This window comes from Platichthys flesus, chromosome 7, assembly GCF_949316205.1.
Source record: "Platichthys flesus chromosome 7, fPlaFle2.1, whole genome shotgun sequence".
Lineage (NCBI taxonomy): Eukaryota > Metazoa > Chordata > Actinopteri > Pleuronectiformes > Pleuronectidae > Platichthys > Platichthys flesus.
The window spans coordinates 13,219,630-13,237,847 of record NC_084951.1 but is presented as its reverse complement, the minus strand read 5'-3'; the positions used below and the strand labels follow the sequence as shown (position 1 = coordinate 13,237,847).

General features: G+C 42.2%; 1 protein-coding gene across 1 annotated transcript in view; it reads right to left on the bottom strand.

Moving 5' to 3' along the window:
- The window catches only part of LOC133957381 (contactin-3-like), a 32,362-nt gene extending 14,356 nt beyond the window's left edge, over positions 1-18,006 (bottom strand). Inside the window, exons 1-12 of the mRNA XM_062392924.1 lie at positions 17,867-18,006; positions 17,074-17,209; positions 13,939-14,114; positions 10,716-10,811; positions 9,930-10,133; positions 8,946-9,048; positions 8,421-8,605; positions 6,712-6,848; positions 4,964-5,093; positions 4,376-4,526; positions 3,750-3,877; positions 2,189-2,358 (exon numbers count right to left, since the gene is read on the bottom strand). Coding sequence (XP_062248908.1) covers positions 2,189-2,358; positions 3,750-3,877; positions 4,376-4,526; positions 4,964-5,093; positions 6,712-6,848; positions 8,421-8,605; positions 8,946-9,048; positions 9,930-10,133; positions 10,716-10,811; positions 13,939-14,114; positions 17,074-17,209; positions 17,867-17,921 — 1,671 coding nt within the window. The 5' untranslated portion in view covers positions 17,922-18,006. The remainder of the gene's footprint in view (positions 1-2,188; positions 2,359-3,749; positions 3,878-4,375; positions 4,527-4,963; positions 5,094-6,711; positions 6,849-8,420; positions 8,606-8,945; positions 9,049-9,929; positions 10,134-10,715; positions 10,812-13,938; positions 14,115-17,073; positions 17,210-17,866) is intronic.
- Between the last annotated feature and the right edge of the window lie 212 nt (positions 18,007-18,218).

The following is an 18,218-nucleotide window of genomic DNA, read 5'->3' as shown; positions in this document are numbered from 1 at the left end:
ACGCTGTCAGTCAAGCGCGCACAGGAAGAATGGTTCATCCTGAAGGGTGTGAGGGTGTTCTCAAAGCGTTTTGTCATTTGGGGCTCTGCCATTCCTTTAAAAAGACGCCTCTAATGATGTGTGTTCCCCTCTCCGCGCGGCGGGCTATGTCAAAGTGGGATATGAAGAGAATTCAAGACCAGACCGAGTGATAAAAATAGATCTCTTCATAAGGCGTCAGCTTGAGCAGTAGACGTGCACTCGAAGAGATGACAACCTGTCACAATGGCTGAGCAAGCAACATATTACCTGCATCAGGATTTGTATGTAGGAGGTGGATTTTGACACAGAGGTCGCCATTGCTTTCATTCATAAAAGTGCAATTGGAGGCTTAGAGGGACTGAATGATCTCAAACAAGTTCCTGCTCCAGATTCCCACAGCTTATTATCCCTCCTACATCAAAAGAAAGGTGTCACACCAACTTCAGGGGAAATTAGGCTGCATCCACACGACTACATTTTACTTTTATATCACACTAAGAAGTTTGAAAAACCAATGGCCCCGTTTATTAAATAGGTGGGTGAACTTCAGTCCCCCATATACGATACTATATATTCACTAGGAGACTAGAACAACCGAAATCGAGTCATAGACCAATAAATTAGCATTTAATTTGAATTGTTTATTTGAACTGGTTTGGGGTAAACAATGATGGAATGTAACTAGGTAAATTTACTCAATTACTTTATAAAAATTTCAGGAGCTACATTACTTGATAGTTGCAATTTCATGTTACGATATGTATCTACTCCATTAGATCTCAGAGGAAAATACTGTACTTTTTACTCCGCTATTATTTTCTATCTAGTCATAGTTGCTAGTTAGTTTACAAATTAAGATATTTGCATACCAAACATATTACGGTAACAGTAAACTCATGCTTTGACATGACAGCTCATGTAATAACAACAACACATAACAACAAACACTGATATCATTCATTGTGAAAATAGCCAAGATAATGTCGAGCCAATGTAATAGGAAATTAAGTTTATGATGTTATTGTGAGCATGTGATTCAGATAGATCAATGCGGCTAATAACAACGTCCATGAGATTAAGGCTGATGAGTTCTTCAAGCTTCACACAACGCTGACTAACTGATAAACAAGCAACCGCCATTTACTACACACTCCGCCCAATGACACAGCCCTCTGCTGGCCCTGGCTACAGCGTCTCACATCACAGAAACAGCTGATCGGTGTTTGGATGTTAAAAGGGAAAAGTCCTCTGACTTCCATGTCTGTGTCCCATTTTGACGAGCTGCGCCCCATGGAGCCGCTCACAGAATGGAGGGACCAAGAGAAACTCGGCCAGTGTGCGAGAGAGACGGGACTTTGAGAGTCAGCGAGCAGCGAGCGAGGGGAGGGGGTGGGCTGCCAAGCAACAGCGAGAAGGGGGCGGGGGGGTAGGTGCTCCGTACTGTCATATAATGCTCGGTAAAATTGGACAATAACAAGTGAGTAAACCTCCATAAAAAGGTGCGTAAACGCTACTTTGTATTAAAAAGCCCCCCCCCCCCACACACACAAACACTACAGGCCCATATGCAGCATAGTGATGCACATTTCACTTCCGGGCATTGGCACCTAATTATCCATAACGTTATTGAACTTTTTATGTTTGTCCCATCTTTGGAACAAGGTTTTTCTTTCTTCATAATGTGCAAGATGCAACACACTGGAAAGTCAGCGAGGCGAGAGAGCTTCTCTGTTCCCAGTGACGTCAAACATGATATAGAAATGCCAACTCCTCTACTGGGAAAAGAGAATATTGCATATTTTTAGTGGCTTTGCCCTTGTTTTCGCTAATTTGGGTGTTTAAGATGTGTTGTTGTCAGTCCTAGAAATAAAAATCCCTTCTCTTACTTTTCACCAATGCTGTTTCTTGCTCCCTGTTTACATCGGCGCACTGTGTCCAGTGAACTTGAATGGTCATGTGATCTGCGTTTCCAGGGTTGTTTAGTATAAACAGAGGATGTTTTAGTTTTTAAAACACTGTTTAAAATGGAAAGTATGAATGTACTCTTAAGTCACAGTCAAACGCTCTTCAAGCTGTCCCTTTTAGCAAATGGCTGGGATGAAAGATGGTAGGAGGTGTTAACTGCACATTCACACGTCCTGAGGCAGCAACCCGGCGGGTCACTCACCCCACCCACAAGCTCAAAGTGACCGTCTCCCTTGGCGATGAGCTGTCCGTTGAAAGCCCAGGAGAAGGAGACGTCCAGGACGGGGTCACTGGAGACCTGACAGGGTAACACGATGCTCTCGCCAACGATGATCTCCATGTCCACAGGCCCCTGGAGGATTCTGGTTGGATCTGCACCAGAGGATTAAAAAAAGCCGTGAGAGGGAGTCATCTCTGACGAGGCGGCTGTCAGTCTCCCACTGAACATGAGACGTTTCGCTGAGACGGGTCGAGCAACCATTTGCTGAGATTCCGAAACAGGAGCAGACGAGTGACACGACGCCAGCTGGAACACAGGGGAGTGTTCTGTTATACAGTAAGTGGAGGGCAGGCATTAATATCTATGGCAAAGGGTAATTATATCAATTCTAATCATCATAATAATAATAAGCATTATTATAATAATAATAATAATAACTTGACTTTACACAGCGCCCTTATAGAGACCCAAGGAAGGTCTCATGAAAGTCTTATTGGAATTAATGTGATAACATGCAGCCTGCCACCGCTAAAGTGGACTAATACTCCAGGCTGACACAGCCGGAGTAATCTCCTGAATTCCTGATAGCAATTATAATACACTGGGGATCAGATAAAACGTCATGTAATGGGCTCGTCTGTGCATCCAGAACAAAAATGAGGAGCGCTGCTTCAAAGTCTACCGCGGCAATCATTGGACTAAGTCTTCAGTGCCTCAAAATGTGAGATAATGAATCTGCTGGATTTGAATAAAGACGGTACAACGCAAAGGAAGAGGGTCTGCACTCTCTCATCTTACATTACATTCCCTGGTAAGGAAGTAAAGCAGACATGTAAAAAGAGTCCCCTCACTTCTTAAGCCATTAATAATCAGTGTCTGGGTCGTGGCTTTGTGTCGCCGGCTGTGTTTTGACCTTAGAAAAACATGTCCACAATTAAAGAACAAATGCTGTTCCGCGCAGACAGAGCTGCAAACAACAGCGTTTCACACATAAATAAAGCCAATAAGAATCCGGGAGAACACTCGACCATCACTGGAAACACACTCAATACAATAACAGCTTCTGGAGCAGCTCATTCTTTCATCGCCTCTATCCAGAGCACTTTTATTTGTTGCAGTAAATTGGTTGTTCCAACGGCTTTGAGGGAAACAACGATCCGAGAATTTTCTCCAACACCATTCATGTGCAGCTTCAGCAAAATGCAGCCGGACAGAACTATTCAATATAAAAATAAACCAAAATAAGTTTTGCAGGCTGCAGCAGAGCTTTGGTAAACAATACACACACATTGGAAAAACGTTTAAGGATGTTACTCAATTATTCAACGACTTTCTGTTGGGCCCTTCATGAATAGAGGCTTCCCAAATTTTTGACGCACCCCTTTTTTGAAGCGAAACCTGAAGTTTGTTTAGGTTTTCTAGCCACCAGTTATGACTCAAGTCCTCCCGATGCAGTGGCTCTCTCCTTGGTGTTAATCCATACTCGGCCATATATTCAGCTCACCAAGTGGGGAACGCTCGGCTATTTAACAGCGCCGCTCACCGGTAACGAGGAGCCGTCCTGTCGTGCTCGACATGCCAAATCTATTCCGAGCGAAGCACGTATAGCTGCCCGCGTCCGACTTGCTCACGTTGGCGAGCCTCAGCGTTCCATCTGGAGAGAGTGTGATCCTGCAGGAGGGTAAGGAAACGTAAAGAGCGGTTCACAATCTCACGTCTGCCAACAAGGAGCCGCTGAAATCTTCAGTGCTGATTCTTGATGTGTCTGCATGTCAGTGTCCCACGTGCTCATGGAAACTTGGTGTAGTGCGAGTGTATGTGCATTGAATATTAATCAGAGGAAATAAAGTTTGAAAAAAGTTTGGATAAAAAATGCCCCATGCTCTGATTTCAACCTAATTAAAAAACTGAACTGTTCATGCGTGTACATCCAACTACACACTGAAAAGAAGAGGAAGAGGAAGAAGAAAACGGAGGAGGAAAAGGAGATGAAGGAGAAGAGGAAAATGAGGAAGAAATTGAAGAAGAAGAGGAAAGAGAAATAGGTTCAGCGTGTAGCCCTTGTGTGCACATTATCAGTAATTTGAACACCCACCAGTCTTTTGTGAAACCTCCTTAAAGTGGTTTTCAGAGAATCTCCAGCTACTTTTCAGTTCGGCCATAACTCACCTGTCGTTGGTGTGGATAGGCAGGTTTCCTTTCTTCCATAAGATGCTGGCGATGGGATAGGCCTGAGGTTTACACTCTAAAGTCACTGTACTTCCTGCCTTGGCTTTGAGCAAAGCTCTGAGGACGTTCCCTGTGAAGTCTGGAGGAGAAGCTGATGGGAAACAAGAAACAGACTTTACCACTGCAGCAACTCTCACAGAGTGAACTTCAGTCTGAGAATCATCCAATTTTGAAGTAATCAAAGGAGACATTTTTAACATTTTGTAATAGGAATTAAATAAATATTAAATCAAAACACTACTGAGACATTTACTAATTTTGTATATATGAATATTATGACTTGTATTGGTTTTACTGTAAAAAGTCGTTTTTATTGTTCTTTATGTCACTACATCCCCCACAGAAGAAATAAATAAAAATAAATATATATATATTCTTTTTTTAATGTGTTTGACCCCACAAAATGATTCTCGCTGACCCTGTTATCCGTTAATCCAGACAACCTTTCAGAATGACAGTGAGATGACCTTTAAGATGCTTTGGCAACAATGACATGAGGAGTTAAGGGAGACATAAATGCCATCCTACCTAAAACCATCAGCTCAGCAGCGAAATATATGACACCGTGTTTATTCTCAGCCACACACTGGTACATGCCGGCGTCAGACAGTGTCAGCGCGGACACTGACAGGAATCCGTCCTCCACGTGGATCCTGCCCTGTGCAGGAAAAGGATGAAAGGAAGCAATTATTGCCAAGGACTTAACGGTGCAGCTTTTGCTTCACTCAGCATCCTTTGGCAAAGCTCAACGACTATTCAGTTGAGTTAGAGGGGTTGTCAATAGGTGCAGATCGAATCAGGATTATGTTGTCGGGATTTAATCGTGTGGACAAAACACATTTTAGTTTTGGTTTCACGATAATAGCCTTTATAGTTTTTACGTTTTCAACTCAAATCTGAGTAGGTGTGGATAAATCAAGGTTTCTGATCTATTATAGATTTAGTTTGAGGTGTTGACATTTGAAACCTTCCACAGTTCTATAAATCCATTTTAATTAAACTATTCTAAACATTATCCTTGAAAAAAGCCTTCACACCTAGGAAACCACATTTGAATCCACTTGACTAAGATTTTTATTTGGATTCATACAAAAATGCACATCTCATTTATGCAAACCCCATAAATCTGTGTTTGATTTTAAAAAAAAGATTAACACATAATTACCTGAGAAATCAACAGAAATGTTAAAAAACACTCATGGTGAAGAAAGTGATAAAAAAAAATCCTGGATCTTCACCAAAATGTTGTTGTGTAATGTTGTCTACAAACAAACACACAGATGAAACTACAAGCACACAGGCTGATTGGCCACTTTATCATCATAATGTGTATTCCATCAGAAAAATACCATGTACACAAAAATGTGATCTTATGTGTTATGACCAAACAGAAACTGAGTAAAAATCACCTAAAATATGTCCAAAATATTCTAACACACGCCTGATGTTTATTCATAAAGAGCTTCAAATTCACAAAAATGTGGGAATCTGATCAGGTGATGTTGAAGAAAGTGAAAATAAGCCAGTAGCTCTGTATCAAAATGTAATGGGTTCTTCTCTGCTTACAAACAAACAAATGCAGATGAAAACAAAACCTCTTTGACTTGGCCTTTTGATGGCAAAAATAATATACAATGAAAAATATTCATATTCTGAATCTTGCAGGATGGAAAATATCCTTAAAATCAACTTAAAGAATGACATTTAAAATCCTTTTCTTCTTATAACACGGTCAGACAGGTTATATTTGTTTTTATACATCAAAGACCAGTCACATTCTGAGCGTTATTAAACTAGCACTCAGACAATAAGACACGGCAGCAGGATCTCCCACAAGACGACAAGTAGCTGTGGTGGTCTGCAGTAAGGTGTGCTGCTCCATACACTGTATTTCACAGTGGATTAAGCCCATTGTCCCTAAATCTGGAGGAGCTTAAATATGCACCATGAATAATGAAAAAACCACCACTGACTTCATTCAGATGAAATGGAGCAATCTCCTGGGGACTACACTGATCCACTCGCTAAAACTGTGTAATCTGCCAAGGTGGAGCCGAAGAAGAGACAGTTACATCCGCGTCTCATCACCGGCACACCTCGGCATCGTGTTTACCCTCTCATCTCCTCTTTCTCTGAACTGCACTCTGGGAAAAAAAGACAGCGACGGGTTTGACGCCGGGCTCTCGGAAAAAAACCGAAAGGGATGAGCTAAAGCTGAAGATTAAGCCTTTAAAAATGAATCAGTGGTGGGTGGCAGAAGACAGGCAGTGATTTACCTCGGAGAGAAGCTGCTGGCCGTTCTTCAGCCACGTGTAGGAGGGCTTGGGCTTGCCATTGGCTCGACACTCCCAGTACAGCCTCTCCTCTATGGCCAGGGCCGTGTCCTTCATGGTCTGGATCCACTGAGGCTTGGCTGAAGACACAAGATTTATTTACACTCCTGTGAAATATCTGACAAGAGCCAGGAGGGCAGATTTGCGAGGGAACAGAATTATCTCATTAAATTCTGACAGCTCAAATCAGTGGAAATCATCGAGTGTTATAAAAAGAGGTTGTCTTTAAAGGGGATGGAGAGAGAGGAGTGAACGTAAGGTGTCACTCAGTTTCATCACTGAAATGTGTCAGCGTCCAGTGGCAGCTCCAGATTAGAGCGAGGCGCCGCAGCAGAAAGCAGGAAGCCCTCATGGTGGGTGAAGTGCACCCCACATCCTCCCTCACCCCCCCAACCTGTCACCTTGATTCTGCACACGGTAAACATAACCCCTGTCGATTTCCCCATCCGGAGCCCCTCTTCCCTCTTCCCTCCAACCGGCATCCTACATATTGACAGCTTTTCAGGAATTTTTTATGGGGCTAGAGAGTTCTGCTCATAATAAGCACATCTCACTTCGCAGGCACTCGTCATACCATCAGTTCCAATTTCACAAGTGTCATTCTCCCTCTCTCACAAAGTCAGGAGGAGGGAGAAAAGACAACGAGTCAGGAGCCCAAAAATGTAATAACGGCGCAGCACAGTTAAAACCAACACATCTTATTATACAGGAGGAAGGTGAAGGTCCCTCTCCAGCTGTGAATCTGCTGTCAGACACAGCTGGAGAATGATATGATGTGATCAGATCACCGGATTACAATTCATCAAGTCACATTCAGAGGCAATGAATCTAGAATCCACTGCACTGAACCGACAGGAACAGTATGTGCGAATGCAAATGTCCGAGTCAGTAGCTCCGAACATTTCACGAAACTTTCCTTTCCTTCTGGTAAATGTACGGAAAATATCCAAGCGAGTGGATGTGAGGCTCAAACCACACGTTAGAAATCCCATCCACTCTCGTACAGATACGCCTGGAGTTTAAGAGCTGCTCAATGGAGAAGTCTGGTAACGAACGGCTACAAACAAAGATGCTTGGATATCGATGACGTATCCGTTCACATCCGCTTGCTGATCGGATCTTTTTCGGTTACGACGCAGCTTTCCCTTATTGATCGGGCAAGAAAACAACTGGGATTAGCTTCGGCTACCGGTGTGGAACACAACACATATCTAACACACTAGGGACGCTAAAGTGAAAAAACCTAACCCTAACCTAAACAAATTAAGAATACAAATATCTCTGGGTGATAAAAAGGAGCCATTCACATAGAGGATACAGATAAATATGTCAACTTAGAAAGAAGACAAGATTCAAGAATGTTTTTGTAATAAGGTCAGAAGCCAAGGTTTATCTACTCTAGACAACAAAACGTGATTTCTGCAGTTGAATTTACTGGCCATGTCCTGCCTTAGGTCTTATCTACCCACACACCACACCTTGCCTGACTATTCTGGACATTTTCATGTTGTTGTTGTTCTGACCCAGACAATCTCCTGTGCGTTCTTCATAAGTGCAAGACAAACATCTTCAGACATTAACTTGAGTCCGGACATTTTACAGAGTTCATAACAGCTTTAGAAAACCAACAGTGTATCCAAAAGTGTCGGTACCATAAAAAGCCAGTCGACCAGTGGCTGTGTTCTTCCCCATCTTGTTCTCGGCCAAGCACTCGTACCCTCCGGCGTCGTCCTGCTGGAAGCTGGGGATCTCCAGCACGGCATTGGAGTACTTCATCTTGACTTTGCTGGGGAAGGGCACGCCGTTCGCCCTCTTCCAGGTGATCTCTGGGACGGGGCTGGGAGAGACAAGAGGAAGTGAGATCCTGATCCAAGTCGCTTTGAACTACTGAGACTGCCGCTTATGTCGCAGGTGTCTGTAATAATCCTGCAATAAAATGGGTGATGGCGCTTTAAGCCGATTCACAGTATTTTGGCAGATGAATGGTTTCAGTGTGAACCCTATCCAACAACAAAAAGAGACGCCTCACACAGGCTTTCAGACTAATCGTTGCTTGACGCTGCACTCTAAGAAATATAACTGCCACAGTAAGTTTACTCAATAGAAATCTAACGGTGCCTCGTCTGGAGAGAAAATCAGCAGAAGATTGAAATCATGCCTCAAGGAATCCAGCTTACTTCCCAAGGGCGAAACACTCCAGTGTAACTGTTGATCCTTTGGCGGCGGGTACATTGTCTGGGAAATGAACTTCTATTTTTGGCTCGTATTCACCCATCACTCCTATGCAGGGGAAGCACAATAACTTGTTCAGTCTTCTACTATTCATGACTTACAAGCAATATGGTTTGCATTATGGACCAAAACAGCAACACTGTAAAAATAACAGAGGAGAAATAAAAGACACAGGAGCTAACATGCTCTCGCGGGTAAACTCGGAGCGGTACCACACTTTAGTGTGCAGCCACCAGAATGTGGTGAAACAGCAGCCAGGAATAATTTAAATCTCTTCCTGGTGGAATAGACTGTGAGTGTATATATGAAATCTTGTTCTGTTCAGCTAGTCTGGCTTTTTATCTATTATCTCAAAGCTTGAGTGGGCAGTTCCCAACCTCTGGTGCTTTATTGTTTGTATCAGTATTCAGGGAAGACAGGCATGGCCATGATCAGACAGTGATGCAATGGGATTTAAATGTATGCAGCTACATGTACAGTACACTGAGTGGAAACTAACTGGTTGAGCCACCAGAACACTCAATGTAATGGTCCAATGATGTATGGCTTATGTTTAATTCATTCCAGAGGTAATCTTTATTCAATCTTTCTATGAAAGCATAACAGAGAACAGAACAACGGGCCGCTGAGAACCGGCCTGAGAATTCATGTGAAAGCACAAGGAAGGCTTTTAAAGGGAGGCGGGAATTATGAGAAAGCCAAGTCAGCAAGAGGAGATTTGGGCGCTTTGTTTGGTGGCCTACATTGAGGAGCAACTATTTACTTACAGGCATTAGTACTCGGTGACTCAACTACAGCAAAGCAAGACAGGACAAAGAGCTCTCAAGCCACTGTGATGATTTAACGCTGCCTTGAAAGGGAAAGATCCTCAATATATATACGACTGAAAGGAACACTTGTCACTTCACAGCACCCAGGAGGCGTCTTACCGTCTGTCCTGAGGATCAGAGACGTAGGTGAGCTGTGAACTTTGCCCTTTGTGACGCTGTTCATCACTACGCAAGTGTAGTTACCCACGTCAGAGGGCTCCACCTTGGAGATGTAAAGGTTTCCCGTCTGCTGCGACACGAAACGCCGATTGTCTTGCTGAACAAAGTATGGGTACTCGTTGAAGATCCATGCATAAGAAAGGTCTGTGAAACAAACGAGAACACAGTAGATGCTGATCACTGCAACGGAGTGTGAGGGTCATGCTGAAGAAAAAACGATTTGAGACTTATAGAATAACGTCCTAATTTTACAAGAATAATGTTGTAATTTTACAAGGATTAGGTTGTAAACTAATTGAGAGGAAGTCATAATATTACCAGATTAATGAGATAATATTACAAGAAAAAGTCATATTTTATAAAGTTGTGAAATCATAAAAATAAACACTATACTTAAGTATAACTTAATTATAAGACAATTGGATGGTCTTAAAAATTACTAAAATAAGCCTTAATAATTTATTGTTGTAATTTAATAACTCTATTATCGTAATATTTATTCTTGTGACATTCTGACTTAATTCTCATACAGTAATGACTTTCATCTTAAAATCTCCTTCTCCTTTGAGTGGCTCTAATACTCCGTCATAAATAATGGATACATGAGAGGAAATGCAATTAAGGAAATGATATGCGATTATCATGCTTCCATCTTGTGAAAACACATCACTAGAAGTTTAAAGACCAGCGGTGTTGGAGGTTTCAGACAGAGGCCAGCGAGTTTACCTCCTGAGGATGTGGGCGTTCCACAAAGTAGCACCACTCCTTGTCCCTCTCGGACTGACACTGCGCTTCTGGTGTGGACTTTGAAATGATCTAAGTCTGAGGGAAAAAAAGAAAATAAATGAAAAGAGAGATCCCCGCAGGATCTCACATATCAGAGAAGAGCCGAGCTGAGTAAAAGCTTTCAGCAAGACACTGGCACACGCCTATAAGGAAACTGTCATGAGAAGTACACGTCTACAAAGCCTGAGAGAGAGAGAGAGAGAGAGAGAGAGAGAGAGAGAGAGAGAGAGAGACTGAGCTTGTTCTGTGCTTCTGTAAAGTATTTGACCAAAATAGAGTCAAGAAACTCACATCCAGGATGTAAAGGAGACATTAGATCTATATTGCATGACATGGGACGCATGCAGATAACAAAAGATTAGGTCTCTGTCACATGACGATATATATTGTGTTAAAATAGAATTCAACAGCAAGAATTCAGCATGAACCGACAGCAACACAAACAAACACAGGGGAGAGTGAACAAGGGTATTTCCGAACAGGAGATGGTTCAGACAAGACAAAACATAGAGCTCGTAAAACAGGAACAACTGATTCTACAGTCTGACATGGACCAGAAAGTAGTGTCTGCAAATGATGCCCATAGACCGGTCCACACAACACACTTAAACAACCCTTTTACCTGTGCTACAATCATCTCACACAGTACAGTGAGAGTCTAAGAGAGATGAAAGCCTCCAAAAATGTTGCAATTTTACAAAACACGTCGTAATATTTGAAAAACAAATAAACAGTATTTCTGATACTGATACTTATAAAACTTAACAAGATGCTCCACCTCTTTAAATTTAACACAGATGATTGGATGATCTTCTGATATTCCCCCTCCAAAATAAAATATAGCCTTAGACTGTGACCTTATTCATGTGACACTACGGCTTCATTCCCTGAAAATGTAATTTAATCTCGTAAAATTACGACATTATTCTTTGCAAATGATGCCCAAACTCCTCTAACTTCTTTTACCACCTGCACTCAAATCGTTACAGTCCGGAGAGAGTCTAAAGAAGTACAGTGCTGCTACAACAACTCACACCATGTGGCAAAGAGCCACAGAGAATGGAGGGAATTTACAGCTGGTGACACGGCCCCAAATTACACAGTTAAGGAAAAGGTGGCAGCAACAAGTAACAGCAGGTCTCATTATCCAGATCTGAAATGACCTCTCTCAGAATGTGATTATTATTTTCACACCGCACAGCCCTGCTGTAATGAATGTCTCTAATAAAGCAGAGTGACCAAATGAGCAGGAACGCTGGAACTAAGTATTTTGTATTTCGAACAACTAAATATAAATAAAATCAAATATGAGATATATGGCGAAACTTTAATATGAAAATAAAAACCTGGCCAGAAGCTAGAGAGAGAGAGTAACTATTATGACCATTGGTTATTGGCTATTGTGGATTTAAAAAGAAGCCTTCACTTATTATGATCCAATAACATCACATCCAACCAACACTGAGAAGAGAAACCTTTAAACCACAGTATAATAAACATTTCAGACCAGCCCTGCATACTTTCGTTGTTCATATTATTACACGTGGATTCTAGTACATGTTAAAGTATGTATAATGTATGTACTGCACATTCCCCACCCACCTAATGGGGTTATCTCCAAGTTACTCTGCATTATTCACAGACATTTTAAGATTGGGGTTATTATCATTTGAAGAACAGCAAACTCTTACCAGCGAGGTGTAAAGATTAAAGATGTAGATTCTGCATTGACCTATTGTTCTTTTGTGTGCGTGTGTTTGTGTGTTTTAAATATCATTAATCAGTATTTTTGAGCTCCGCTAATCTCAGCCCTCTTCAAAGCTTGTCTACCAGATAGCATTGTGAAGTGAGGGTGTGAGTTTTGTTGTTATCTCTAAGAAGCCGTAATGAATACAACTTGAATAACAGGCATCCAGTTCTATATTCATCGGGGATGTTTGCAGGTGTCACCATGGATGATTATTGATATGACAGAAATCAGAGTCTTCACACACACACACACACACTAACTCACTGTTGTAATATAAAGCAACGCACTGCAGCTCTTATTTATTTATATTACTGCTAAATGTGTGTTCGGGCTTCAGTCCTTATTAAGTGGTTTGCTGACTCCTGTACCCCTGAGTACATCCAGTGAGGCACCACTGACAACACCACAGACTGTATGTTAAGAGGGACTATGCATCTCCACTTCCTCCCACTATCGAGAAAGGAAGCCAAAGTATCCTCGATACAAACGCTGCTATCTTGTGCATTTGGAGTCTGAAAAGGAGTCATTGTCCATTACCAGCTGTCAATCATAACCCCTATATAGCAACAAATAACAAATTATTACTCAGACGTGTTCACAACCACACAGAATCCTCCGCAGCGTTTAGGTGAAGGGGGGTGCAGCAGGCAGAGGCAGGAGGTAACATATTAATACCGCTGCAGAGGCCATTTGTTTTTCTACAGCATATCACACCCTTATCTCACAAAGCCCTAAGTGTGTGTGGCTCCGCTCTTTGGAGTTATTTGTTTTCTATTTGTTTTTTGTTTTTTTGCCTCTGTCGAGTGTCATCAACACCCCCACCCGCTGGCGGTGACTCCTGAGGAGGATCTCCTGCTGTGCTCTCACATCGGCTCCTGCGGACTTTTTAATAGGGGACTGGCCCGGGGGGGAAGTTCTGAGTCTCCCACTTGGACATTTGCATACAGCCCCTCCGGAGAAAGTCTGGAGGATGAGATCAGCGCATGTCTTAACGCAGCTTTACTGGAAAATGTAACAAAGGCAGAACTACCTTTGAGGAAATGTTTTTTTGACACGTCTTTGACCTTTAAGCTCGGTCCATGCCCCATTCACTAACATGGAGGAAGTGGGGTTTATGGCAAATGCTACATATCAACACGTTTTGGCTTCGCTTTTGTGGAGCTGTCATGTCGTCCATCTTCATCCACAGTCTGTGGTTTCCATGTATGACCATTAGAAAAGAACAGTTGTCGAACTCACATGTTAATTTAACATTTAATGTTGTTTCACACCACCGTTGCAGCACTCTGATAAATAATGCAATTGCCACCTTGTCGGTTTGCTGTGAGTCTGCATTATTTGTGAGTGCACTTATGCTTCCAAGACATTTATTCTTAGAAAAACAAGTGAGTATAATCTCTGACACCGACTTACAGGCAAACTGCAGACTGGCCCTCCGGCTGAGGATGGCTCCTACAGTGTTGTAGGCCATGCACTGGAACACCCCCACATCCTGCTGGCGGTCCAGGCTGCTTATAATGAGGTTGCCCCCAGACAGTCGCCGCCGGGGATCCTGGCCCAGATTTATGAGGGTCCCATTCAGTGACCATCTGTGGGGGGGGGAAAGACACCATCAGTCGCAGGACAAAAAAAAAAAGGCACTGTCCGGTTCTCGCTACCGACCAAGGTGGCAAGACAGGAGGTTACTGCAGTAACTCATATACACAGTGTGTTTGTGCTGGAATTCACAGGCTTGAGATTCCTTTCTCTCTTATGCATGTACCTTGAAATACAATCAGATGGATGTGTATACAAATATAGTAAACATTTGAATGACTTTTTGTTTTTTACAATCCTAAATCCTTGTCAACTGGTGTATTTATAAACTGCAGGTATAATATAATAATAAAAAAATGTCCTCCTATGCATACTCTGTAGTGCACAACGCTGCAATGTTCACACGTCTGAGCCATTTGTTTAACTTAAGTGTTCAAGCGTTATTGGTCTTTATATAACCCTTAAAATGTAAATACCTTCTCCACACTGTATTTCCTGCTTTTATTATTCTTTTCTTTATTTATGCCACTATTTGCTGCAGCAGCTATTCCATCTCCAGCCGCAGGGATCATTAAATTTTAATCTGAGAGTATCACACACAGAGCCGTCCTCTGCTATTTAAGGTAAACAGCAGATCAAGGTTTCTGGAGCCATCCTCGACATCATCATCGGTCTCACCATAATCACCTCTTCTCTGTCACATTAAATCTACATAATGTGACATTACTGCACCTTTGACTTCTCATTAGGACAAGAGATTAGCCCTTGGCACGAGGTAACAGTGGGCTGAGGTAACAAAGGATGGCTTATCCTCTCTTTCTTTTCACTTCTACTCCATCCTTGCCACACGTATGAATTTTTAGAATACACAGCCGGGTTCTGATTTGACCATTTAATCGACAAAATGCCTCAAAGAACTCAGCAGGACACAAGGTTAATTCACAGATTAAAACAAGTCCCACTATTCGGCGAGCAAAGACCTTCATTCTCAGCCACGCTCTCTTTTAAAATGCTTTTCAGAAATGGAAGAATTGATGGGTTCAAGGATGCAACATTTTTCAAGAATCCACCATCATTTTTCTCAAAGTATAAAGCTATAAAAGAAAAAGAAAAAATTCTCTGCTCCAGCCACGTTCTTCTGTTGTGCTTTCGCGAAGTGTAAATGAAAGCCCACAATGGCCAACCTTCCAACGCCATTCGTGTCCATCCTTCAAAAATAATTTCTTAACAGAATTTATCCAACCATTGAATGTTAATGGGAGCCTGCTGCCCCGTTGTTCACACTTGTTCTGTACCTTTGTGTGCGTTGAGATCAATGCTGCTATTTCTTCAGGTAATACCGTTTAAGAGACAGCCTATTAGATGAATATCTGCAGGGTTGGATCTGCTAGTGACACAAGCTGCCCTGTGTTTAGGTGCCTCTGTCCACATGTACGCATTCAGCTCTTATATTCTGTGAGTCACCGTTTTCACCTCTTTCTGACCGACTCTGTAGAGCCTCTGCTGCTCAGCGGTGCTCTGAATATCAGGCAGTTGATTGAATAGCGGCTCCGAAACTGAATTACTCCACTCGAGACTCATTTTGTCCACACATGTTGTCTGACAATCTGAATACGGACTAACTCGACCCTTCCAGCGGGTTCCGGAGCCACGGGTTTCACACCTCAGGTCAAGTAAAGGTTGGTCGAGTCACCTTCTGTTGGGATTTTTAAAAACTCATACCGCTTGTTTTGGGGGGGCTCGCTGTGAAGAACTTGCTTTTCTCTTAAGAGATGTGGCTTTTTCACATGACTTATTACACAGCCACAGCATGTGTGTGTGTGTGTGTGTGTGCTATGAAAGTCTCACATCTTTGTGAGTGACAGCTGAGGAAAAAGGAAAAGGGAGAAAAGAGAAGAAGGGGGTGGGAGCTGTGTGAGCCCATTTACACTTCAAGAGAGGAGCCGGAGAGGTGCTGAGGGCGTGCGGAGCCTCACACAGCCAGTTTGACAAGACTCCACGTTAAACATGCTCATTTCACCTTTAATCAGTACATGGAAATACCTGGTCTTAGGCAGGGAATGTGTAAAGCCTGAGATAATGAGCGTATGTGCGCCCCACCACTAACACTCAGCTCATCTGTGCTTTCTGTGCTTCAGTAATTCCACTGTTGAGCGCCAACGACACTCGTAATCAATGCATGTTGCTGCCAACTGGTGTCTAGCAACCTGCACCAGTCTCATGGCATCTTTATAAGGGGCGGCCATCATTAAGATGCCGCACATGAGTCACTAAGATACTATCGGACGAGACAAGAGGCAAATGGTCGCGTTGCATTTCAGTCTTCTCTTAAGAACATTCATAAGAGAGAAAAGCTATTCCAAATAAAGAATATACAAATATATATAACTTTGAATGGATAAACCTCATTTAAAGTACTCTGAATGATTTAAAATTGGTTTTATATCCCTCAGGAGCTGAAAGGCTGTCGGTAATATCAAGGATATATCTATATTTCTCTTTCTCTCTGAATATAAATGTGATATTAAACACTATAAAAATTAATGAGTGCATCCACAGGTTAGTTTTCCTGCAAAAGGTCATAGAGTATGACATTAATGGCTCTCTGTAAGTGAGTGGAAAAATATGGAGAAGGTGCCAGTGAGCTGCACATTCATTAAAAACAAATTATCAATGAGATCAATTTTTATATTTTAGTGGGTGTGTCCAGGTGCAATTACAAGGTTCTGTGCTATAAATGTTGCTGCTGCAAATAATTCTGGGGCGGCAGCTTCTCCTTTCCTTTCATTAAGGATGGTCCAGTGTTTCCAATTCTAACGGAGATAAATTATGAAGCACTGAAACTAATTTCCTTGAATTCTAGCAGCTCTTATTTTGAAACACTTACGGGCTATTTCACTGAGTTAGAAAGGTTCCTAGGCAAAATGTGTTTAGCTTTTTTTTCAAACACACCCAAAGCATCACATTGTCATTCAAGCCCCGACACACACTTTAATGTGAATGTGCTCTCACCTGTACAGGGGAGGAGGCGTTCCCTTAGCGTCACAAGTCAGAGTGGCCTCTTCTTCTATGGAGTCCACAGGAATGAACAAGTCACCTGGCTCCATCCTCCATCTTGGACCGTGATATGATCCGCTGTCTAGACAATCTGTCAGAGAGACAACAACACTCGGAGCTAAGAGACAGAGACAAGGAGGCAACGTTGATGGATTCAGATCGCCGGGATTCTCTGTCCCTCTGGAGGAAATCCAACAGGTGAATTGGACATTACGTTTTTGAGGTGCTGCAAAGCTCAAATGTATCCCAATGAATAAACCAGGATGTCATTCCCCAGTACAATGTAGAAATGGTTTGAAATGAAATTAGTAAAAAAACAACTACATTTTCAAATGGCAAAAAGAAGAAAGAAACAAATGATAATTTTATGTTACTCATTGTTAAACTGTTGCACATTATACGTAGGCTATTTTCAATGTCTGGATTTAGAGGAGTCCTCATGGTCCAAAGGGAAATATTATGATGAAATATCAGCTGTGACATCGATATTGGTTTGTCTTACTTAAACCTTCTTCTAGTTGCTGGTGATAAGAGGATGAAACACCAGAAAACAATAGGAGGGGAGCGACGAATAAGATTGAGAGTGGTGTGCATGTGCTCTGAGTGGAAGTCAATACTGAGGATTGTTCCTTTAAGCCGGGGCCATCCTATCCTCTCTGACATGATTTTCGGCTCTTCAGCCATCATCCCCACAAGTGTAAATGTCCGAACCTGAAAGAATCATCACTCATATAAAAAGGTGGTTTACCTGCCAGACAGTCAATGATTGATAACAGCAGAAACTGTTTCCATAGCAACGTCATCTTTGGCAGCCGAGGGCAAATGAGACTTTCATCCAATAAGCTTTGAAATGGCACTCTTGTTCTCCGAGGGAGAGGGGGGAGGGTCCTGTTGTTGACCTGTTGGAACAAGATTTTTTTTTTTTTTCCATTATCTTTAATACACTTTAACGCTTTAATCCCACTCTCAATATTCTGTCGGTGAATTGGATACCATACAAAGGAAATGTAAAGTTCAGTGGAGGAAATATTATATTATTATGAAAAAAAATGAACACAGAGTTTGGTGCAGACTGTGGCTCATGTCTCCTGTCCGTTCCA